The sequence below is a fragment of the Panthera pardus genome, unplaced genomic scaffold (assembly GCF_024362965.1).
Source record: "Panthera pardus isolate Hobbes unplaced genomic scaffold, ASM2436296v1 HiC_scaffold_11, whole genome shotgun sequence".
Taxonomy (NCBI): Eukaryota; Metazoa; Chordata; class Mammalia; order Carnivora; family Felidae; genus Panthera; species Panthera pardus.
This window is the reverse complement of record NW_026526666.1, coordinates 33,670,671-33,696,431: the sequence shown is the minus strand read 5'-3', so window position 1 is coordinate 33,696,431 and position 25,761 is coordinate 33,670,671. Positions and strand designations below refer to the sequence as shown.

Below are 25,761 nucleotides of genomic sequence, written 5' to 3'. Positions count from 1 at the left end.
CAAGTGTTGGTGAGGATGTGGGGAAAAAGGAACTCTCATGCACTGCTGGTGAGAATGTAAATTGGTGCAGTCACTTGTGAAAACAGCATGGAGGGTCTTGAAAAATTTTAAAATAGAAATACCATATATTCCAATAATTCCACTACTGGGGTATTCATCCAAGGAAAACAAAAATACTAATTTAAAAAAAGATATATGCATTTCTATGTTTATTGCAGAATTATTTATAATAGCTAAGATAGGGAAGCAACCCAAGACTCCATTGATGAATGAACAGCTAAAGATAGAACAAGTATACAAGGAAGGTAGTCAATGGTATTGTAATAGCACTGTATAACAAGAGATGGTAGCTCTGCCCATGTGGGTACAGCCCATTAGTGTATAGACTTGTCAAATCACTACGCTGTACACCTGGAAGTAATGTAAAATTGTGTGTCAATTACATTTTAATTAAAAAAACAAAGTATGGAATTCACAATGGAGTATTACTCAGCCACAGAAAAGAATGAGATCTTGCCATTTGCAACAACATGGATGGATTTAGAGGAATTAAGCTAAGTGAGATAAGTCAGAGAAAGAAAAATACCATATGATTTCACATATATCTAAAAAATAAAATAACCAAAAAACACAGACTTTAAATACATAGAACCAGTAGATGCCACAGAAGTGGATGGGGGTTGGGATGGGTGAAATAGATGAATGGAGTTAAGAGCTACCAGCTTCAAGTTATAAAATAAATAAGTCAGATAAAAGTACAGCATAGAGAATACAGTCAGTAATATTGTACAACACTGTATGGTATCAAATGATGACTATACTTATTGTGGTTAGCACTGTGGAATACATAAAATTGTTGAATGAATATGTTGTACACATGAAACACTATGTCAATTATATACTTCAATAAAATATTAAGGATTATAAGAAAGTATTCAGACTGCCCTTTCTACTTAAACAACCAAAACATGGAAGTCAGAAGAATCTTAAGAGCCAGACCTGGAATTGGCTTTGGAATAGAATTTGGGACTTTTTCCCCACAGGCACTGAATGGTTTAAGTTCAATAAAAGGTTTGTTGATGACAAAGACTATAAAGCGATGATGACATGAAAGTTAGTTTGGTATTTGTAGTTACTGCAACAAGTGACAATGGTCCTTCATGCCCTATTCCAGAATATCTTTAGGGAATATAATAATGGTTATACTTAAAATATGCCAGCTTCTCAGGGACTCAGAAAACAATGGCATCATATATAATTATGTTCAATATGGTTATATATTACAGAATTAAACAATCATTTTCATTTTAAACTTACATTAAATATTTATACATAGGATTAAACTCTAATTGTTTTTCAAAAGGAAAAGACAGTATGACTACATGCACCCCAAGTATGATAATTTAAGTATACATAAGAAATGTATATATAATTAATTTCTACTACAAGGTTTGATAAATTCCACTCAAGCTTTTAAAGATTGAACTTCCGACTGTAGAAAAATTATTACCATAGACATAATAAAATCTGTCTATTTGCTGAAGGCAAAAAAAAAAAAAAAAAAAAAAAAAAAATCAGCGTGAGAAATTTTTTCCCTAAGCAGAAGTAGATATATTCTGTGCTACATTAGAATATGTTTATTCTAACCAAGAATGTATTTAATTAAATGTGTATCTGCTTTGGGCCTTACTATTACACTTCTGTGCCAAAATGAGCAATATTTTATCATAAATAATCCTAGGTCAGCAATAAAGGGCATCTGTGAATACAGGTAGTTTTATAAGATACTAAAGCCACAAAATTATCTTGCCATTAAGATACTAAATCCACAAAATTATCTTGCCATTAAGTGAACAAGGCAAGAAGTCATGAGAAAGTCAGGAGATGTAAAAATAAGCCATATAATAGAGCACTTACATATTTCAATTAAAAAACAAACAAACAAAAGAACTTTTTTACCTTTAGACAATTTTAGTTTTATAAAACTGATTTTCAAATGACAAGCCAGGACAGAACAGAAAAGTCTTAGCCCATGTCTTTTTCGACATGCAAAGCTCCACTACTGTGATGTCAAACAAAAGAACACATTTTCACAATTATCCTTTTACATATTTATCTTTAAAATTCCCTGTGAAGATGTACATGTACATGCAACTTCTTTGCACCTCAAATTTTATGGTAATTAATTCTCTTTTTGACGACTTGTCACTTTGTACAGGTCTATTCTCACTCCAATTGCTCCTTAGGAGAGTTTTATATAAATGAATTTACATTTAAGATATATTAGAATGGTGTGCTATTTAAGGGGATTATATTTATATCTGGTAAAACAAAGTCTCTTGTAAAATTTATACTTGGTAAAGGAAAGGCTCTCCTTTTAAGAAAATAATCACTTCATTATGTGTTACATCATATATTATGCTTGCTTAAAGTAAACTACTAGTATTCAACAATTACTATAAAACTCTACCTCCATGAAGACAAATGTGGAAAAAATACATATAATGTTGAAAAAGTACAATCCTAAAAATTCTTATTCTTGGGAATATTTAATAAAATTATTCTTGTAAAATGTTGATTTAAAATTATTAAAGTGAGAATTTGCTGGAGATAATTTTACATACCTTGGACTTGAGGGAACCTCCCCAATTTTCATCCACAAACTTCAAGGATAGCACCCGCATAAAGCTGCAAAAAGACAAGAATTGAAAAAACTGGTATAGTTTTAAAAATGTAGTTATTTCATAGCATAAACACTGAAGTTAAACAGATAATATGGAATAAAATAAATGTCAGAGTTGGAGAGAACTATGTATTTCCAGTACAACAGAAGAGAAAATAGAGGCCCGGGGACATTAAATGATAGAGGAATTTAGGTTTAGTAGGAAAAAGATTGAAGGAGATATGGAGAATTGATGATGGATTTGAATAGGTAAGATGTCCTTGGAAGTTCTTCACAAAATCCTTAAGATTTCCTATGGATTTTTAAAATGCTATATTGAACACAGGTATGTATTCTATTCATCTATCCAACATACATACTTAATGAGAATTTTTTCTGGTTGCTGTTAAAATTAAGTAATCAGTGTTTTAAAATGAAATAAAAAAAACAAACCTCAGTATTTTTTTTTTTTAATGTTTATTTATTTTTGACAGAGAGAGAGACAGAGCATGAGTGGGGGAAGGGCAGAGAGAGAGGGAGACACAGAATCTCAAGCAGGCTCCAGGCTCTGAGCTGTTAGCACAAAGCCCGGCACAGGGCTCGAACTCACGGACCATGAGATCATGACCTGAGCCAAAGTCAGATGCTCAACCGACTGAGCCACCCAGGTGCCCCCAAAACCTCAATATCTTTAAAAAATAATTACAGTATGTACTATATAAAGATATTATGAAAAAACCAGTAAAATCTCATTAGAAAGAACTAAAATGCAAATATTTTCCCTTAATGAAATTCACTTGAAATGAATTAAATGGTAAATATTGTTTTTCCAGCTATATAGAACCTGCACAATCTCTTTACAGTAAAAGCTAATTATGAAAAACTCCAATGCAAATATTTTACTGCAATGAATTTAGCTGAAATGGAATCAATGGTAAACATCACTTTTTTTAAGCTCTAGAACCTGCCCATTTTTTTTTTTTTTTTTTTTAGTGACATGGTAATGCTAGGACTCTAAGAGAAGGCAGGCAATTATAAGAACATACTATATTTTGTTGGCTTTTGCATTTGTTTTTATTTGTTAGCTTTTACATTTGGTTTTTTTATTATAGGTCCAAGAGCTAAAGATGACTTTTACTTTTTAAGTTATAAAGTAACATAAAAATCCCATATACTATGTATGATTATATTCGATACTTTGGAAAATATAAAAAAGCACAAAGTAGAAATTAGAAATTCATTTTAATTCCACCTACCCAAGTGATAATGAATTTTTAAACATTTTAGAGATTCTGAGCTAAATCAATAATTCTTAAAGTTTTGAGGGTCATAGATACGTTTGAGAATCTGATGAAATTGTTTTAATTCGGACTATTCATGGACTCTGGGAAAATACTGATGAATTTCAGATTAAGAACTTTAACGATCATGCAAAGGATAAAAATTACAGATTCAAAGGGGTACATTTACCCTGATGTTTATAGCAGCATTATCAACAATAGCCCAACTATGGAGACAGCCAAATGTACATTGACTGATGAATGGATAAAGATGTGGTGTGTGTATACACAAAAAGAATAAAAGCTTATCATTTGCAATGATGTGAATGGAGGTAAATTGTATTATGCTAAGCGAAATAAGTCAATCAGAGAAAGACAAATACCATGTGATTTCACTCATGTGTAGAATTAAAGAAACAAAACAGATGAACATCTGAGAAGGTGGGGGGAGGGGTGGGAGAGAAGGAAACCAACCACAAAACACTCTTAACAACAGAGAACAAACTGACGGTTGATGGAGAAGAGTGGGTAGGAGATGGGTGATGGGTATTAAGGAAGGCACTTGTGATGAGCTCTGGGTGTTGTACATAAGTGATGATCACCGAATTCTACTCCTGAAGCCAATATTGCACCATATGTTAACTAAAATTAGAAACAAAACCAAAAAACTCTGATAATCTCCAAAGAGTCTTTGCAGCATTAATAACCTGACATAACTTTATACAGTAAGTCACTTTTGAATAAGATTTAGTTAATCCATTAGACAACCCCTCAGAATATCTTTAAGAATAACAGGCCATATTACCCACAAGGTCATGAAAAGATGTTCAACATCACTAATCATTAGGGAAATACAAATCAAAACGACAATGAGATACCACTTCACACTCATCACGATGTCTATTATTAACAACAAAAACAACAACAACACAAAAAATAAGTGGTGGTGAGGATGTGGAGAAATTAGAACCCCTGGGACCTTATGTTGGTAACTGTAAAGTGGTGCAGCCACCATGGAAGATAAAATGGTGGCTCCTTAAAAAATTAAAAATAGAGGGGCGCCTGGGTGGCGCAGTCGGTTAAGCGTCCGACTTCAGCCAGGTCACGATCTCGCGGTCCGTGAGTTCGAGCCCCGCGTCAGGCTCTGGGCTGATGGCTCGGAGCCTGGAGCCTGTTTCCGATTCTGTGTCTCCCTCTCTCTCTGCCCCTCCCCCGTTCATGCTCTGTCTCTCTCTGTCCCAAAAATTAAAAAAAAAAAAAAAAAAAAAAAAAAAATGTTGGAAAAAAATTAAAAATAGAATTATATGATTTGGTAACAAAAAGTTAGAGGCCAACTCAAATGACAGATGAATGGATAAACAAAATGCGGCATATGCATATAACGAAATATTCAGTCTTAAAAACAGAAAATTATGACACATGCTGTCACATGGATGAATCTTGAAGACAGTAAACTAAATGAAACAAAGTAGTTACAAAACGATAAATACTGTACATTTCCACTTTTATGAGGTACTTACAAATTGAGAGACAAAAGTAGAATGGTGGTTGCCAGGAGCTGGGGGAGGGAAGAATGGGGAGCTACTGTTTACCGAGAATGGAATGGAATTTCAGTTTAGGAAGATGAAACGGTTCTGGAGATAGAGTACTAAAAATAGTTAAAATGGTGAATTTTATGTTATGTATATATTACCAGAATCAAAAAAATTTAAAAAGTTATAAGGCCCATAGTAAAATTTGGTTATTTGACTTATATTTTATTTGCAAGTTTGTGATCCCTCGGAAACTCTAAGTGGAGATTCGATTAGCTTCCGTAGTAACATTTCTCTACACTGCTGTTTCCCAATATTCTTCATATCATGACACGTTAACAACTTTATGGAGTCCTGGGGTAAGAGGCGGCTGCTTATAACAGATGAATAGCTTTTTGGGCCCTGAGCACCACAGTCTCCATTTGGTTGTCACAAGGATTGAAGGACTCCATATCCTAGCACACTTGTAATGCATTCATGGAAAGCCCATCTCTGCACAACGAAACATCAACTGGTTAAAAATGTTAGAAACATATTCTTTAGTGAATAGCAGCTCAGATGTAACCTTCTCCAGGAAAACTTCTGTTTATCTCCTATTCTGTTTGTGGTACTTTCAGTGGAAATCTGTTCTTATGATGTACTATAAATATTCTATAATTTGTGGAAAGGAAATGTCTTATCTATCATAATTATCTCCAGAACTAGATACAAAGCTTCTCAATGTATGTGTGCTGAATGGAGAGAATTGTTCATTTAACAGAATTAAATACCTCTTTTTTCATTACAGAACTTTAAAAACATTTCAAGTTCCTTTGATATCAACTTATAGACTAGACTACATTGTGCTTAGTTTCAGTCTAGGGTAAACAGAAAATTTATCTCAGAGCTGCCTAACATTATTAATATTAAATTCTAAAAGCATTAACTTGTTATGTTAGTTGGTTTTTTTCTTATGAATTTGTTCATAGGACAATACTGGTTTTTCATGATGAATAATTTAAATTAACTACAAATTGTGGTCAACTTTCAGGGACTTATAAAGTAATAATAAGCATCTTTGGCATCACACAAGTTCACATAATAAAATATATACTATTAAGGGGCGTCTGGGTGGCTTAGTCGGTTGAGTGTCTAACTCTTGATTTCGGCTCAGGTCACGATCTCAGAGCCTCGTGTTGGGCTCTGCACTGAGTGAGCCATGTTGGGCTCTCTCTCCCTTACTCTCTATGTGCCCTCCCTCATGTGCTCTCTCAAAATAAATATCAAAAAGAAAAGTTGAAAATATGCTACTTCTAACAGAAATTCTCTAGGGAATAAAGTATGAAAGGATTTAAAAAGGTTAAAAATTGTAACTCCTTGACTTTCCCTCTTAGCATTTGGACTTTTTTTTATTTAACAGAGACAGAGAGAAAAAGTGTGAGGAGCAGGGAGGAACAGAGAGAGGGAGACACAGAATCTGAAGTAGGCTCCGAGCTGTCAGCACAGAGCCTGATGCGGGACTTCAACTCACAAACTGTGCGATCATGACCTGAGCCGAAGTCGGACGCTTAACCTAATGAGTCACCTAGGCGCCCCTAGCATTTGGACTTTTTTTTTTTCATGGCTGGGTAATATTCCACTGTGTGTGTGTGTGTGTGTGTGTGTGTGTGTATCCCTTCATCTGTCAATGGACACTTGGGTTGCTTTCATAACTGAGCTACTGTACATAATGCTGCAATAAACACAGAAGTACATCTCTTTGAATTAGTGTTTTCATCTTCTTAGGGTAAAAACTTAGTTATGGAATTACTGGATCATATGGTAATTCTACTTTTAATTTTGGGGGAACCTTCATACTGTTTTCCACAATGGCTACACCAATTTGCACTCCCACAACAGTGCATGAGGGTTCCTTTTTCTCTGCATCTTTGCCAACACTGGTTACTTCTAACAAGAGGATATAAAAGTGGTGAATATCTCTGCACACAACATGGGAGCAGCTAAGTACATAAAGCAATTATTAACAGACATAAAAAAAGAAATACACAGTAATACTGTAGTAGTAAGGGACTTTAAGATCCTACTTACATCAATGGAAAGATCATCCAAACAGAAAATCAAGGAAACAGTGGCTATAATTGACACATTAGACCACATGGGCCTAACAAATATATTCAAAACATTCCATCCAAACAGAGTGGAATACACATTCTTTTCAAGTGCACATGGGACGTTCTCCAGAATAGATCACATTAGGCCATAAACACGTCATAATAAATTCAAAAAGACTGAAATCATATCAGGCATCTTTTCTGACCATAATGGTATGAAAATCACCAAGAAAAAACCTGAAAAGAACACAAATACATGGAGGATAAATAACATACTACTAAACAATGAATGGGTCTACTCAGAAATCAAAGAAGAAAATACATGGAGACAAATGAAAATGAAAACACAATGATCCAAAATCTTTAGGATACAGCAAAAACTGTTACAAGAGAGAAGACTACAACAATACAGGTCTACCTCAAGAAACAAGAAAAATCTCAAACAACTTAACTTTTAAGGCCTAAAGGAGCTTAAAACAAACAAACAACAAAAAAAAACAACCAACAACAATAAAGCCCAAGCCAGTAAGAGGGAGGAAATAATACAGATTAGAGCAGAAAGAAATAAAATAGAGACTAAAACCCCAATACAACAGATCATTGAAACCAGAAGCTGGTTCTGTGAAAAGATAAACAAAATTGATAAACCTTTAGCAGGACTCATCAAGACAAAGAGAGAAGACTCAAAATCAGAAATGAAGGAGGAGAAATAACAACCAACACCACAGACATACAAAGGATTATAAGAGATGCCAACAAATTGGACAATATAGAAGACATGGATAAATTCCTAGAAATACACAACGTCCAAAATTGAATCTGTAAGAAATAGAAAATTTGAACAGACCAATTACCAGTAATGAAATTGAGTCAGTATTCAAAAAACTCCCAATAAACTAGTCCAGGAATGGATGGCTTCACAGATGAATTCTATCAAACACTTAAAGAAGAATTAATATCTATTCCTCTCAAACTATTCCAAAAAATAGAGGAAGGAAATCTTCCAAATTCATTCAATGAGGCATTACCCTGATACCAAAACCAGATAAAGACACTACTAAAAAAGAAAACACAGGCCAGTACCTCTGATGACCATGGATGCAAAAACCCTCAAAATATTAGCAAACTGAATCCAATAATATGTTAAAAGAAAACTATTCACCATGATTGAGGGATTTATTCCAGGAATGCAAGGGTGGTTCGATATTCACAAATCCATGTGATCCACCACATTCACAAAACAAAGGATAAAAACTGTATGATCATTTCAATGTACAAAAAAAAAAAAAAAAAAAGCATTTGACAAGGTACAACATCCATTCATGATAACAACTCTCAACAAGCAGATTTAGAGGGAACATACCTTAGGCTATGTATGAATAACCCAAAGTTAACATCATACTCAATGGTGAAAACCAGAAAGCTTTTCCTCTAAGATCAGGAACAAGACCAGAATATATCCACTTGCGCTTTTATTCAACATAGTATAGAAAATCCTAGTTGCAGAGGTCAGACAAGAAAAAGTTATAAAGACATCTAAGTTGGTAAAAAAGAAGTAAAACCATCACTATTTGTAGATGAAATGATACTATCTACAGAAAACCCTAAAGACTCCACCAAAAAACTACAACTGATCAATGAATTCAAAAGTTGCAGGATACAATATGTACAGAAATCTGTTGCACTTGTACACACTGATAATGAAGAAGCAGAAAGAGAAATCAAGAATCCCATTTATAATTGCAACAGAAAATAAAATATTCAGAATAAACTTATTTAAGGATGTGAAATATCTGTACTATGAAAACTATAAAGCACTGAGGAAAGAAATTAGGACACACAAAAATGAAAAAACCTATCATGTCTATGGATAAGAATCAATATTGTTAAAATAAACAAGTTCTATAGCTCAACACAAAAACCCCCAAATAATCTATTTAATGGCAGAGGACCTGAAAAGACATTTTTTCAAAGATACACAGATGGCAGACAGACATATAAAGCTACCCACCAGCACTAATCATCAGGGAAATGCATATCAAAACCACAATGACATATCATCTTATACTTGTCAGAATGGGTAAAATCAAAAACAAAAGAAAAAACAAGTGACTTTTACTATTCTTAAAATAAATTTCAGCTTTGGGGTCTGCTGATTTTTTCCCAATTTAAGATATTTTAAGTATTACCAAGATTATTATTTATATGTATCTCAATTGTAGATTCATAAATTTTCCTAATATTTTGGAACAATATACTTCTTTTTTTTTTTAATATGAAATTTATTGTCAAATTGGTTTCCATACAACACTCAGTGCTCATCCCAACAGGTGCCCTTGTCAATGCCCATCACCCACTTTCCCCTCCCTCCCACCCCCCATCAACCCTCAGTTTATTCCCAGTTTTTAAAAGTTATACTCCTTTTGATTATAGAAAGACTTCTCTGATAATAATTTATCAGAGAATAATAATTTATTGGAATATAATAATTTTTTCCCTCACATACCAACTTGGCCAACCTCTTGTTTTAAATTTTTTTTTAGTTAGGGCTTATAATGAGGTTTTCATATACAGAAAACAGCCAAAATCTTAATTTTGTGGTGATAACTATTCTGTAATTAAAGTATAACTATGTGGCTATACAAAATGGTTCAAATTAACAGGCAAGTCAAAAAAAATGTCTATACAGTTTCTCACCAGATAACTAAATTATGACATGTTAATTTATAACAATGAACAAAGGGGACACTTTTGAGTTATGTAAATTTTCTGAATTTGCTAACTTTTCTGCCATCGCACTACCATGACAAACCCGTAAACTCGCTCCATGTCAGACATCCTCCACTAATTTTCCCAGAAGGCAGTCTCTTGCTCATAAGAAATAAGAACAAGTGTTGTTGGGTTGAGAAATCAAAAATTTAACTTCAGTGATGCCAGAGCAGCTGGAAATTGAAGGTAACATCAAAGAATGGAGGGAGCCACAAAAAGGGGATACTCCCAAAATCTGTGAATAAATTCTCTTCAAAACTTGGCCTTTCCCAAAAAAATGCACATTTAAGAACTATTGAACTATATTAGGCTAAGAATTCTAGACATAACGATAGACAACATTCTCTATGGGCCATATGAGATGGACAAAAATTTCAACAGCTTCACTGTGCTAGAAAGTAGAGCTAGGCAAACCCCTTTGGCTTTTTCATTTAAACTCGATCTGCCACTTCTAAGCCTATGCTAAAGAATTCACCTTAGTACTAATGAAAAAACCGGAATAACCACTCTTTAACAAAGCTAAAAACCAAGACTCCATAAGATCAAGGTATTCACCCATAGTGTAACAGTATGCAAGAGCAAAATCCAATGCTCTTCACACATGATGATATAATCTAGAGACCTAGAAACATATAAATCACAATATCAAGTGTACATTAAAAAGCAACTAGACACATGCAGAAACAGGAAAATTACTGATCTCTGAACCCATCCCAGACAAATTAAATTAGGATACTTGGGGATAAGATCCTGGTATCAGTACTTTAATTACTGTTATGACTTTTAAAGACACCCAAGCAATTGTAATGAACAGACAGAGAGAAGAATCACTGCCTTGGACTATACTCAAGTATTAATAAGGCAAAAATTGCAAAATGACCAACAGGAGACTAACCAATTCTGAAAGGTAAATCTAGTGGGCATTGGCCAAAGCAAGACAAATGCTGTAATACTGTTTTCTTCCCTTACGAAGCCTTGCTTGCAGCCATATACTCTTATTTTTGAAATCCTCTTAAAGGCAAAGCTTTAGTATAAATACAATTTGGTACATTCAGAAAAAACTACAAAACTTTGAATATTAAGTAGCAATATGAAGAAAATGCTCTAATGTTACACGAACGAAAGGAAAAACTTTTAACAGTGGAATAAAATTCAGATATGGGGGAGTCACTATTTTATAGGTCTACTGAAGGCTTGCCCTTAAATAAAATGTAGGGATTTAAAAATAAGGGAGTATGGCTATAACACAATTAGAACTGAGTGCATTATTTAGAGCTCTTAAATAAAAACAATGATGATGCACTCAAATATATTAAATAAGCCATTCTTCCAAATGGTTAACTGCATCCAGTGTAATTTCTTAAAGTTAACTTTACTCTTTTATATGAAGGACAAAATACACCACACCGAAGCTACTTGTAGCAAAATTTGGTCAGTTAATTCTCAAGAAAAACATTTTCAACAGAACTATACGTTTAGTGACCTGCTGATGTCTTAAATTTTAATTCATTATTCATCATCAAATCATTCCCATAGTTTTTGGTATTTTTTTTTTATCATTCCCATATTTGTTGATATTTTTTTAAAGTGCAGAGTGCTAGAAACAAGTTACAGTTACACATGGACAATTAGGATACTACAGTTTTTGAGATCTAGTAGTAAAGCTTTGATCAAGATTTCACTTTAAGTCACTGAAGCAGCAGATGTATAAGGCAAATAGTTTATGTGTTGACACTTTCATACACTTTGACTAATGGCATTCTTGCAAAGGAATAATGAATGAATATGGAGGATTAGGGAAGTAAGTTCAGTTTTACAATTATAGAAAACCAAACTGGTAAAGATAATTCTCTAACATTATATCCCTGAGATTACACTATTTATTTTTAGGTGCTTTCTAATGAACTCTGAAAAAACAAAGCAATGACCATGTCTAAGGAAGCTCCCTAAGTTTAAAGCTTATTCTACTATAGTATTAAAGTGCTATTTATTTTTGTATCTTTAGTTTCTGCTCTGAGATTGAGAAAGCTAGAAAACAAGCTAACATCAACCTTAATTTAAATTAAATTCCAAGGAAGTAAGAATACACCAGGGGAATCTTTCATTAACATACAATCATTGTTCCACTGAAAAGCTCAATAAAAATGTATTAAAACAAAATGAAACAAAAACCAAAATATAAAATGTTTGACATCACACTCCAAATCAGATCATTCCAAATATGAAATCTGATTAAAAAAAAAAAAAAAAGAACAAGGTTTCTTTCAGTATTGTGATTAATAACAGAATTTGCATATGTACCTAAAACAAAGAGAATTTCATAACCAAGAGGTAAAACTGTAACGACTGGACTGTCACCTGAAAACAAATACACCCACAGATATACTCCCCCTCCCCCTTTACATTTCAGCCACCAGTATGAATGACCCAAGGGCATCATCTGGGAACAACACATTCAATTCTACTGATATTTAGGAAACATCACAGAATGAAATGAAATGACTTGACACACCACCACTAGATTTCCTGAGCTCAAAATATCCAAAGAATTAGTAAAAATGAGCCTAAGCTTGAATATCTTAAAATTTTTTTTAATGTTTATTTATTTTTGAGAGGGAGAGAGACAGAGTGCAAGCAGGGGAGGGGCAGAGAGAGAGGGGGAGACAGAATCCGAAGCAGGCTCCAGGCTTTGAGCTGTCAACACAGAGCCTGACACGGGGTTCGAACTCATGAACTGTGAGATCGTGACCTGAGCTGAAGTTGGATGCTTAACTGACTGAGCCACCCAGGCGCTCCAGCTTGAATATCTTAGTAAGTAGTTTTAAAATAAAACCAACTAGCCCCTTGGTAAAGTAAAAATATTTTAGAAAACGGCTTATTTAGTATATAGTTCCCAATAAAAAATTCAATGTCTTTTTGCTCCTTAATGTTTGAAAAATACATTTTCAATACATTTTCTTCTTGATTTGAAAAACTGAGATCCAGACAAAATATGGTTCAAAATCCAAACATTCAATAGCCTCAAAAACTGACCACAAAGGTGCTATATATGGTAGCAAAAGCTGCTTTTCAAAAGAGAATTAAATTCTGTTGGTGTTATTACCATGTCAAAACTGAACATCATTATTTGTCATAAAATGGGCAATTATGATCATCCTTAAGAAAGGTTACAAATATCCTAAAAAAAAAGTTACAAATATATGAAATATAAAACACAACCAGCACAAACTACATTATGGTTGCACTCTATTAAAACTAAAGAAGGTAATCTCCTTATCGTAAAAAGATACAAAAATAAAGCTGTAATAATTCAGAAGGTTAAATATTTTAAATATTAAGAATGGCAATATGAAAGCAGAACAAAAGAAACTAGACCATTCAACACCTTTTATTTTTTGACAAGCACACTACCAATTTTACATTTCATTAAGGTACTCAGATAAAATCTATGACCTTCTAAGTTAAAACTTTTAACACCTCTTCAGAAGGAAAACTGAAAAGGCAGTCTGTACCTACGGGGTATGCTTTTATGAAAAGTTATCCTCTTTACTGCCCCTTCTCTCATCCCCAACTACTGCCTTTAGGGGGCTACCATGCAAATAGCTGAAGTCTACTGTAGTCTTCTTTTGTTGAGGCTACCAGTTTCTCAAATAAGAACATGGGAAGCATCTTTACTCACCTATTCCCCCTTCCAATCCAGTATAATCAATAAATCCTGAAGGTTTTATTGCCTAAATCTGTTTTAGATCTGTCCCTTCTCCATTTTTACTACCAATATGTTGGCTTAAGCCCTTTTATCTTGCCTCTGGAAAACAGCAATATATTTTTCTGGCAACCGTATTCCCCTCTCTCCTATCAATTTTCCTTCACACTGACAACGAATGTAATTAAAATACAAATCTGACGCCGGTTCATTGTTTATAATCTTTTAATTTTGTCCCCTGCCTATAGAACAGAGTCCAAACTTCTTACCAAGGTACATAGGCTCTACCTTCCTAACCAGCACCCTCTCTCATCATAACCAAGCTACCTGAGATGGCCCTCTTTTTCATGACTTTGCCTTTTCACTATCTTTGTCTTATCACTAGTTTTCTCCTAGTTATTTTCCATGTTATCATAAACAGCAACTTCTACATAAGCAAGTTGTGATATTTACCTGAAATGTCAAAAGGTTATATGCCCTTCTTTCTGTGTGCGTTCATAGCACATAAGTGTATTTTGTTTACAGCATGCATTTCACTGAATTCTTTCAGGAAACCAATGCATCTGGAAGTAATAAAGAAGAAATTGTACAGAAGGGTATAAAAGAAGTAAAAATTTTCCTCTGCCTCCTACCTGCCATTCAATAACTTTTAAACTGTTTTTAGTTCTTCTGTTAGTAATGATTAACATGGTTATATCTACAGTTCTCAATATATCAACTTAAAGAGATTTATTGTCTTCTTTTCAACTTTTAGCTTATTCCTAATTCTTTTAGCAGTTACCTTCATAACACTGGATATTATGCGTTCGTTCAGTAAAATATCCTGCCAAATGCATTCTAGCAGCCCAATTTCCATGCCTATTTCTCTACCTGACTCCTCGATGACAGTGACTATTGTCTTATTTTGACATTCTCAAAGCCCATACCAAGAAGAAATATTTATGGTATAAACAAAGTTTATTTTGACTCTGAGGTAGGTATGTCTAGAAATGTAGTTGTAAGGCAGCCTCGATCATGAATTACTTTAAGGGTTTATTTCCTTTTTAAATATGGTAATCTGCAAATGTGACAAAATGTTTTAATATGCATAGATAGAACCTTGATCCGAACTTGTTAAATACCTAAAACACTGACTACATTTATTTACTTGAAAAAGAGAGAAAGAGCGAGCACACGCGCATGAGTGAGCTGGGGAGGGGTAGAGGAAGAGGGAGAGAGAATGTTAAGCAGGGTCCATGCCCACAACAGAGCCCAACACAGGGCTCGATCTCATGACCTTGAGATTATGACCTGAGCTGAAATCAAGAGTCAGATGCTTAACTGACTTGAGCCACCCAGGCACCCCGACTTCCTGACTTCCTTCCTTCCTTCCTTCCTTCCTTCCTTCCTTCCTTCCTTCCTTCCTTCCTTCCTCTGTCCCTCCCTCTCTTTCTTCATTCATAAAAAATTTTTTTTCTTTAACATTTATTTATTATTGAGAGACAGAGACAGAGCATGAGCAGGGGAGGGGTAGAGAGAGTGGGAGACATAGAATCTGAAGTAGGCTTCAGGCTCTGAGCTGTCAGCACAGAGCCCAACGTGGGGCTCAAACTCACAAACTGCGAGATCATGACCTGAGCCGAAGGTGGTCGCTTAACCAACTGAGCCACCCAGGCGCCCCTTATTTTTTAGTTGAATATAGATGAAATGCCACATTTAGAAAACATTAAAAAATTAATATTTTCAGTTCAATGAAATAACTACATAAAATATTTTAAAACTTCTCCTACATAAATTATACATTATTTATAACCATTTATTAGCTGAATGACTTTAGGCAAGATCTCCAGGCCTTAGACTCAACTATGAGATGGGATAATAATTGCACTTACCTCAAGAGTTGTTGTGAGGATTATATAAATTAATTAATATAAAGGACTTGGAACAGCACCTTCACATAATAACAAATGTTAGTAGCTATTATTAGGTAAATATTTGTGTTATTATTTTGTACCGTTGCTATGTAGGAGTCTTAGTGATTCTTTCACTGAACTAGAACTGTTGCCAAATATTTAGATCTTTAAAAAAAAGCTTCTTTGTGAATAATGTTTTAATACTATAATTAGAATAATCTACTGAAGACATATTTTTGTTTCCTTTGAAGAAATAGCTCATGTATTGATGCTACAGACACACTACAAAAGAGAAGCTATTTTAAGTAACTGTGAAATTTCTTTAGCGACAATTTCACGCACAGTTAGCTTAACCTCCATTTCATCCTTCTATGTTTTACACACCAGTAGCAGCTCTACCAGTAGTAGATAGGCTAAAGCTTAAAATATGCCACTTTCTTGAATAATGCTGTTTAAGCTGACTTCTAAATTACTCTCAAACCAGCTACAGATTTTCTATGTAAATTGAATGTAACTAAATGTTTTGATGTTCTTTTCCCTGAATTATGAAATATTATATGAAATATTATTGAAAATGTTTGTTTGGGTCTTTAGGCCAAATTGTCAATATATCCTTGAGAGAAAAAAACAAGTAATGGGAGTCATTAAAGTCTATGGTAAACTGAAAAGTAAGGATTTAATAATTTAAAATAAAAACTACCAATGGAATTATGTTAATTATAAATGCAAAAGAGACCTTCAAAAAGTCAGTCTGGTGTTTTATATTTAACTCATTCATTTTCTTCCAGTAAGTCTGTGAAGTAGGTATTACTATTCATATTTCCAAGATGAAAGGGAAAATAGAATAGAGGTTTTTAAAAACTTGGGGCTCTGGAGTCAAACAGACCTGAGGTGAAGCCGGGTTGTGGCACCTGATTGCTTGGTAATTCTGGACAGATAACACCGTAGTTTCCTTTTCTGTTAAATAGGGGTAGTAGTATTTACATTAGAGAGTTGTTGGGATTAAATAATGTAGGTAAGATACTTAGCATATAACCAAGGTATAAAAAAACACTCAGAGGGAAGCCAGTGTAATTACTACAACAAAACTGAAGATTCGAGAGCAACTTGCTAACTCAAAGTCACAAAACTAGTAGCTGAGATAAAAATTCAACTCTTTCAAAAAACTTTTGTAAAAAGAAGGGGATAGACTTCTAATAAACTGTAGATATTAATATTTCCTCTCTACTGTCTCTGGCTTGCTGGGAGTGCATATAAATGTCAAAAGAAGAGTATTGTACACATAGAAAATGGGAATGTTACTATATAAGCTAGTCAATTTACATTAGTCTAACTCTAATTAGGTAATGGAGTAGAAGGGATGCAGGGGAAGTCGAAGGGATCTAACTATATTCTTAAAATTATTTTATGCACTACTTAGGTCCATTTATTCAAATCTAGTGTAATCATTACTGAAGATAAGTATTTTTCAAATATTATCTGACTAGTATATTTTTAGATGAAAATAAAGGCCCTTTATCAAATACCAGAACTGTTGAGCTATTTTCCAGAACCAGTAATGGTATAAATTGATGATCTGCAGACTAGGCTTCTACTTGTATTCTGAGAATGAGACCAAGATGTTCCAAAATTCAAATTAAAAAAAATCTCAATCTGTAGAATTTTTAAAAATCACTTTTAAGCTCTTCTCTTCCAGAATTTTCTTAAACCTTTGAAATCCATAACCATGTATTAGATCAAAAATGTAAGTAGCAGAGGAATGTTAGGAAAAATACTTGTAATTAGTCCAATGACTTGTTTGTTCACAAAGCAATCATTTTTATATTACAAACATACACTTTACTTTCTTATAATGTTATTTCAAAGAATCCCATAGCTTCAATCTGATCTACCATCTGAAAAACTTTGAAAGCCAGTAATATATTTTATTCTACACGGATTTTTAAAAGGGTATCAATTAATTTCTGGAATAGGTTTATCCTAAGAAAAAGCTTTGCTTTATAATGGTTTTGAAATTTTTTTAAGTAGCAAAACCTTTTCTCTTCAAATGCAATTTTTATATGCATTTAATAATGATGAAAATGGTACGCATTTAAAAAATTCGTATTTGCAGTATTTTCCTTATTAAAATACATCAATCAAAAATTTGAAACCTATGGTTATGTTTGACAATTTATTTCTGTATGTTGTTCCACATAAACAAGTAATTGCAAACGGTAAGTTTTCATACTACCAATTCTGTTATCGTATTTCCTCTTGTTCTTGATTCAACTGATTCAGGAGCTCAAAAGTGGAGTAACAGAAAATTTTGCTGCTAATTTTTAGTACTGGCAAATCTAATAGTTCATGTTGTATTTCTTAACTATTTTATCCTACTTTGCCAAGAGCAATCATTATAATTCTATTCTTGGAGTCCTCCAAATTTTCTATTTTTATTTTTCAAAAAAACTTTTTAAAAACTTTTTAAATGTTTATTTCTGAGAGAGAGACAGAGCCCAAGCAGCGGAGGGGCAGAGAGAGAGAGGGAGACACAGAATCCAAAGCAGGTTCTAGGCTCTGAGCAGTCTGCAGAGAGCTGAACGCGGGGCTTGAACTCATGAGCCATGAGATCATGACCTGAGCTGAAGCTGGATACTTAATGGACTGAGCCACCCAGGAGCCCCTTGTTTGCTTTTTTAATCAGCAAATCAGATACCACCACCAGACCCAATTATTTACCTAGGATTTATTACATGCTGGGACTATTCTAAGCAGTGCATTTATAAACTCATTTACTCCTCATAACCACCCTATGAGATAGTAACTATTATCTCCAATTTATAAACGAGGAAATAATCAGAATTATCAAGTAATTTGTCCAAGATCATCAGATGAGTAGCACTTTCTGAACCTAGATAGTCTGGTTCCAGAGCCTGTGTTCTTAAACACCACTCTAAACTCCTTCCTGATACAATCAAGATTGAACAGCAAATTAAGTTGAAATCATTTGCTTACTGGTTCATATTTTTTAATAATTCAGGTAAGTTGATTTTTTTCTCTCAGAAGGTACTCTGGTGGGCGCCTGGGTGGCTCAGTCAGTTGAGCGTCCACCTTCGGCTCAGGTCATGATCTCGCCATCCAGAGTTCGAGCCCCACATCAGGCTCTGTGCTGACAGCTCAGGGCCCGGAACCTGCTTCAGATTCTGTCTCCCTCTCTCTCTGCCCCTCCCCCACCCACACTCTGTCTCTCTCTCTCTCTCTCTCTCAAAAAGTGAATAAACATTAAAATTAAAAAAGAAGGTACTCTGGTTTGGTCATTAGCCAAATCTTCAAAATGATCGCTCAGAGATAAGGTAGGTATAAATGCAGAATAGGAAGTACTAAAAACCAACAAAATAATGGATTTAATTAAATAATAATTAAATATAAAATATTTTGAAGGAAAAAGGAAAGCAGTGTAACTACAAGCATCTTGATGAACCAAGATCTTAAAGAGAACAGGTACTAGCTATGGAAATAGAGGCATACAATTAAGGAGAAATATAAAAGTTCTACAATAACTGCGTCCAGAAGAAGCTGAAATCATTAAGATGTGAAAACCTTAAATGAATGAGGAGACAGGAAAAAAGCACCCAGCTTCCTTAATCAAGGTCAAATTCACAGAACTGCAAAGATTATAAAAAGATGAGAAAAATAACCCATCTATTGGAATACTACATTTAATCTTATAAATCTTAGATAACGGAAGCCAAAAAATTTTTTATAGAAAAAAAGTTGATCTATGCTTATCTTCAGGAAAATCCCAGGAAACTTTTAATCTGATGGTCATGTATGGTTTGAAAAAAATACCTATTAAGGTTAGCAGTCAGACTGGGATCACCTGAAATCTGTGCTCACTAACATCTCTTTTTAGATACATTTGGGATGTTTACGAAGCCCTTATAAATAAAATAAACAAATGAAAGATCTACACTTCGATGATAATAACTAAAGTGTTATAAATGGATAACTGCCAACAAAGACAAATCTCATTTTTTATACTCAGCATGTGTAAGTGAAATATATGAAAAAGTCTTTCACAAGTGTCGACAAAGTTCAAGTATATTTTTGGCGTGTGTGTATATACATATATATATTTTAAATTACCTTTTCTGTCTACCAATGCATAGTTGATCAAATAACCCCCTGGCTTACAAACTTCCATGGCTCCCACAGCCCTTAAGATAAAGTCCAGACTTCTTGGCATGACTTGTGAGACAGGATGTCCTGGTCTCAGGACTGTCCTCTGGACTCCTCACCTGCCACCTTGTACTGGGTCCCAGTCTCCTGTAGCCAGAGATGCCACTTTGATTCCCTTTTCTTCTGCTCACCTGGGTACATTTTCCGTCAATTCTCAAATTATGTTTCACCTCCTCCGAGCTTTGTCTCCTTTCCCTCCAGCACACCACACCTATCACTTTGGGTTTACCTACCTGCTTACTGGTCTACCTCCCCACTGATTGTAGGGACTGCCCTTCAATATTTGTATCAATAGTGTCTGTCTAGGTGTTTGGTATATAAAAAGCTCTCAATACATGTTTAATGAAAAAAAAAATCAACTTTTCCAACTTAGTAAAAACAGTCTCATTCAAAGGCAAAAACTTATGAAATACCAAATGCTAAAGCCTGTGGATTCAGAAATAAACTGTCCTAGACTTCAAACAGCATAATTTACTGGAAGAGAAAAGCAAAATAATATAGTGAAGGTTAAGTGTATATCAAGGTATCCTCAAGTGTTTTTGGGAATACAGAGGTACAGCTAACATAACCTGAGAGTGCTAGTGGTGGATAAGTAAGGGAATTGAAATTAGGGAAGCCTTCCAAAAAGGGGGGGGGACAATCGAGCTAAATCTTTAAAGACAGCCCAGGTAGAATTTGTTTACTCTAGGAATTGAGGGGGGGAAAAGTTATCTATGAGATTGCTTACCTAGTCTCTGCTCTTTACTGCTTCATCTGTCTGTGCCCCAGTGCAGCATTTCACATAGCTGCTGTGGGAGCCAACTGGCCTTACATTATTCCATAATCTTAGTTAATAGTCAGTGACCAAACTTGAGCTAGAAAAAAATCCCTGTCTGAAATATTTCAAAAAAAGTAAATGAGGAAGAATTAATCCCCTTCTCATGGGAAGAGTTAAAAGATATAACACTAAGGAACTAGCAGTTACTATGCTGTCCCACCACAAGGAGAAAGCCAGTCAGTAGTGGAAAAAACAAAACAAAACAATGGTCCCTTCCCTTCCATCCAAAGATTCTACATATGGACTAAGCTGAAGTTACTCATGCTACTTAGTAAATACTAACTGTATACATATCCTTTCTTTCATTAGTTTATGTTTTTTCTTCAAACTATAAATTAGTACACCCTTCACAATTAAGCCAACATCCTTTTGTTTGTAAATGGTACTTAGGTACATAGTTATGAGCAAAATTAGTAGGAAAACAGCGTATCAAAAAATCTCATTCTATGAAGACTTAACATAGTCCAAAGTAGGATATAATTTAAAAAAAGATTGTTTCTTTACAATGTCATGAGTGCCACCACAGATGTATGCATAGAAAGTAGTAAAGGTGTGACAGATATGAGGTCTGAAAAAGCGATATTTGAACTGACATTTAACAAGTAATAAATAGCAACTGTCCAAAAAAAAAAGAAAATTTCATTCTAGCTAGTATTGTGATGTTTAGTAGGTCCTTTATAATTAAAATGGGTAGGGGAGAACAAGATCAAATAAAAATAATGGAGTACACATTTGTAGAATGATAAGGGATTTCAAAGACATCCTATGCTATTAAGTTTTGTTATTATTATTATTTTTTAAAGCAAACTTCTGGCTATCAAAGGCTAAATTTAGCCTGTGAAATGAGTAAGCATTACTAAAAACAATTAGCCTCATCTCTGGAAAGACATATCAGCTCTGGAAAGCATACAGCTAAGCAAGAACCAAAATGAATATTCTGGTTGCACTTATATATAAATTAGGAAAACATTGCTGTTTGATGAATACATTTACAATTTTCTCTCCTAAAGAATTTACATTCACAATGATTTACATATATACACAAATGTATTTAAGTATTTTCAATGTTTTTAATGTAAGGCACTAGTCTATATATTACAGATTTTTCCTTTTAAATTTTAGTTTTAAATTAGAACTAAATTTAACTATGATTTCGTAATTTTTTAAAGTTTATTTACTTGGAGGGGTGCCTGGGTGGCTCAGTCGGGTAAGCGTCCGACTTCGGCTCAGCTCATGATCTCGCAGTTTGTGAGTTCAAGCCCTACATAGGGCTCTGTGCTGACAGCTCAGAGCCTGGAGCCTGCTTGGGATTCTGTGTCTTGCTCTCTCTCCGCCCCTCCCCTGCTCATGCTCTGTCTCTGTCTCTCTCAAAAATAAATAAAACATTAAAAAAAATTTTTTTTTAAAAGTTTATTTATTTTGAGAGAGACAGAGGGAATGTGAGCAAAGGAGGGTAGCAAAGAATCCCAAGAAGATTCTGCAGGGTCAGTGCAGAGCCCGACATGGGGCTTGAACTCACAAACCCACGAGATTGTGACGTGAACTGAAATCAAGGTCTGAGCCACTCAGCCATCCCAACTATGATTTCAAAATTAAGCCTTAAGCCAGGGCTAAGATAGAAAAAAATACTGCACATATTTACCGATGATCTTATACCAGTAATCCAGAGGGCAGTACTACACACATTAAATTAAGTACTACTTCTATACTTTAATGTGGTTTGCATCTAATATGCCTTGTCCAATATGCCATACTTTTATATGTCCAGCAATATTTCTAAGAGTTTCTGGCATGTTTTGGTTCCACTAGGCTTCTTAAAGAAAACCACTCATCAATTTTGTGCAGCAGTGTGCTAGCAAATGCTTAATGAGAAGTATATTGTAGTAATTAGGAGTAAGGAGTAAAGAAAATACAATGGAAACAGCATAAAGTCATATTAGGATAAGACCCACTTGTACTTACATACAATAATCATTTCAGCTTGTAATTAGTTAGGCATACTAACTGGAAGACTACTTGCCTACGGTTACTGCTGAGCTGTAAGTGGTCAGAATTATCAAGATACCACACAATTAATGATGAAAACTGAACAGGAATATAATTTGAAGTGTGTGACTCAAGTTTGATTCTAGTAAAAGTATAACATAAAAATAGTATACTATTGGAGGATTACTGAGAAAGGGCAGTAAATAAAAATAGAGTTTATATGCACTTGGTTTACAGTTTAGGAATATTTGATATCACTTAAAGTAGAACCTCTCAATTTACCCTTAATTATAAGACACTGTCTGTGATGAACACTGTTTATTATAAAACATTCCTTGTTCAATTCTTGTAAGTTTGGTATCTTAGGAAAGAATTGTTGTCGGCTAAGCAGTAGTATGAACCATAGAATAAAAGCACTATGGCTAGAGGATGACATATAGATTCCTTCCTCAATTTGTCCCATGTGAATAGCTCATTAAAAAAAAAAAAAAAAAAATTACACCCCAAAAATCAAGTGGAAGGGTTTTACTAAACTAGTCAAGTCACACATTTTAAATCTACTTAAAATTAAAAAAAAATGTTTTTTTGATGTTTATTTTTGAGAGACACAGAGAGAGACAGACAGACAGAATCCGAAGCAGGCTCCAGGCCCTGAGCTCTCAGCACAGAGCCAGATGCAGGGTTCGAACCCACGAACTGTGAGATCATGACCTGAGCCAAAGTCGGACGCTTGACTGACTGAGCCACTCAGGCGCCCCTACTTAAAATCAAATTTTTAAAACTTCTTGTTTAGACATGACCTACATGCAGTGAAGACTAATTCCTATGTATGGAAATCTTCTAAACATGAAAAAATATCAATGGTATATGTGAATCAAGAAAATGAAAAAACACAGAAGGCTTGGAACCTATTTCTGGGACACCAGGAATTTCAGGTTCACAACTAAGAAATCAAATATTAAAGGGGCACCTGGGTGGCTCCATCAGTTAAGTGTCTGACTCTTGACTTTGGTTTAGGTCATGATTTCATAGTTTGTGAGTTTGAGCTCTGCATCGGGCTCCATGCTGACAGTGGCAAAGCCTGCTTGGGATTTTCTCTCTCTCTCTCACTCTCTCTCCCCACCTTTCTCAAAAGAAACATTAAAAAAATGAAAAAAAAATCAAATATTAAATAAGTTTTGGTTAAATATTAACATTTAAAGCTTGTTTTCTTTTTAGAACTATAAAACTATATTCCGTGTTAGAAACAAACCTTCACTACCTAATAAGATAGAATTACAGTCTGAAAGCTTTCTAAACTCTAACACCTCAAAATAGAATTCAGTATGTACAAGTGAAAGAGAATATTAAAAGGAAATCTAACACAGAGATGTGAACTTTTTTACTTACCCCGAACAAGGGAACTCACTAATTCAGTTTTATTTGGCTTATATAAAGGATCTTTTCAGGCCACCTTCTAATTTTAAAAAGTATCAGGGCTTTGATGAAAAGCTTTAAAAATTGAGCGAGTTCATTATTAATCTGAACAATGAATCAAAACATAGATGATTTTATTGGACAGTTATAACTATCTATCCTTGGCTGTTTTCAGGTGTTAAAGAGGAGATTAGGTATCTGTAAATATTAGTGATAGCTGTGTAAATTAACACAGAGCTGTCTAAATTAACAAAGAATTTTCTTTGTTAACCAGATAAAAAGTTATAGTTTACTGCCTACAATTATGTGCCAGGTAATAGGTGCTATACTTTCGTCTCAAATTTCATTGTAAAGACGGAGTTCTTCTTACAAATGAATATAAGCATCTAATTAATTCTTCTTTGTCATCATGTGGCCAGAAGTTAGGAAGACTGGAGGACTTTAGGATCCAATCATGCTACAATAATTCGGCAACCTCTCTGCTGAACAACCATGATAGAATGAGGTCCTGGTATGTAATCTTACTTTTCCTTCCTGTTTGTTTTAATTGATCTAGTGGGCCAGACAGAAATCAGTTGAGTTTTTAAAAATACAAAATGTAAAAGCTAGAGACTTCTTTATATTTAACTTGATTAAGCAATTTAGTATTTCACCTTATCTCAACTACACCAACTAATGGAAGAGAGATCCTACAAAACAATACCTTTTTTGTTTCAAGTTGTGCTTCTTCCTGACAGCATCCTCTACAGTCAGGATCCAGCTGAAGCAGGTTAAACTGTCCAAGAAGATCACAAGAGCTGCAGAGTAAGTTGCTGGAGAAGCCCAACTCTCTGCAAGCCTCCGATGAAAACTCTGCCCCAAGTGCACACACCTGAAAATAAAAAAAAAATGAGAAATAAAACATTATTCCATATTTGTATCACACAACTTCCCAGAAAGGAAAAACTAGGGTTATCCAAATCTAACACACTGGAGATGAATTTCCGAAATGCCTCATTTAGAGACAAATTGTTAAATATTTTTGAACTCTATAACCTTAGATGAGTCTTTGGCTCTTCCTACTTCCCTCACAATTTTTTTCTTAAAAATTTGCTATTTTTCAGCTTAGCTGAAATATGAATATGCTTTCTTTATGATGTGTATATTACATACAATACCTTTACTAAACACTCACGTTTTTTTTGAAAAGGAATTTCCTTAGAAGATAAACCAATGCCCCTGTTGATATGGGTCTATGGAGTAATTAATACTAACTTCTAGACTTCTCTTCCTTCACATCTAGCAGGGGAAAGGTGAAGAGGATGGAGAAGAGCAGGAGCACATCAGAAATAAAACTATGGGGGCACCTGGGTGGCTCAGTCGGTTAAGTGTCCGATTCTTAATTTCAGCTCAGGTC

At 34.3% G+C, this 25,761-nt stretch overlaps 1 protein-coding gene across 2 annotated transcripts in view; it reads right to left on the bottom strand.

Annotated features, from left to right (window-relative positions):
* The window catches only part of SELENOF (selenoprotein F), a 58,086-nt gene that overhangs the window by 24,066 nt on the left and 8,259 nt on the right, over positions 1-25,761 (bottom strand). For both annotated transcript variants that reach the window (XM_019414061.2, XM_019414059.2), the window contains exons 2-3: positions 25,069-25,236; positions 2,625-2,688 (exon numbers count right to left, since the gene is read on the bottom strand). In XM_019414061.2, the coding sequence (XP_019269606.1) occupies positions 2,625-2,688; positions 25,069-25,236 (232 nt within the window). The remainder of the gene's footprint in view (positions 1-2,624; positions 2,689-25,068; positions 25,237-25,761) is intronic.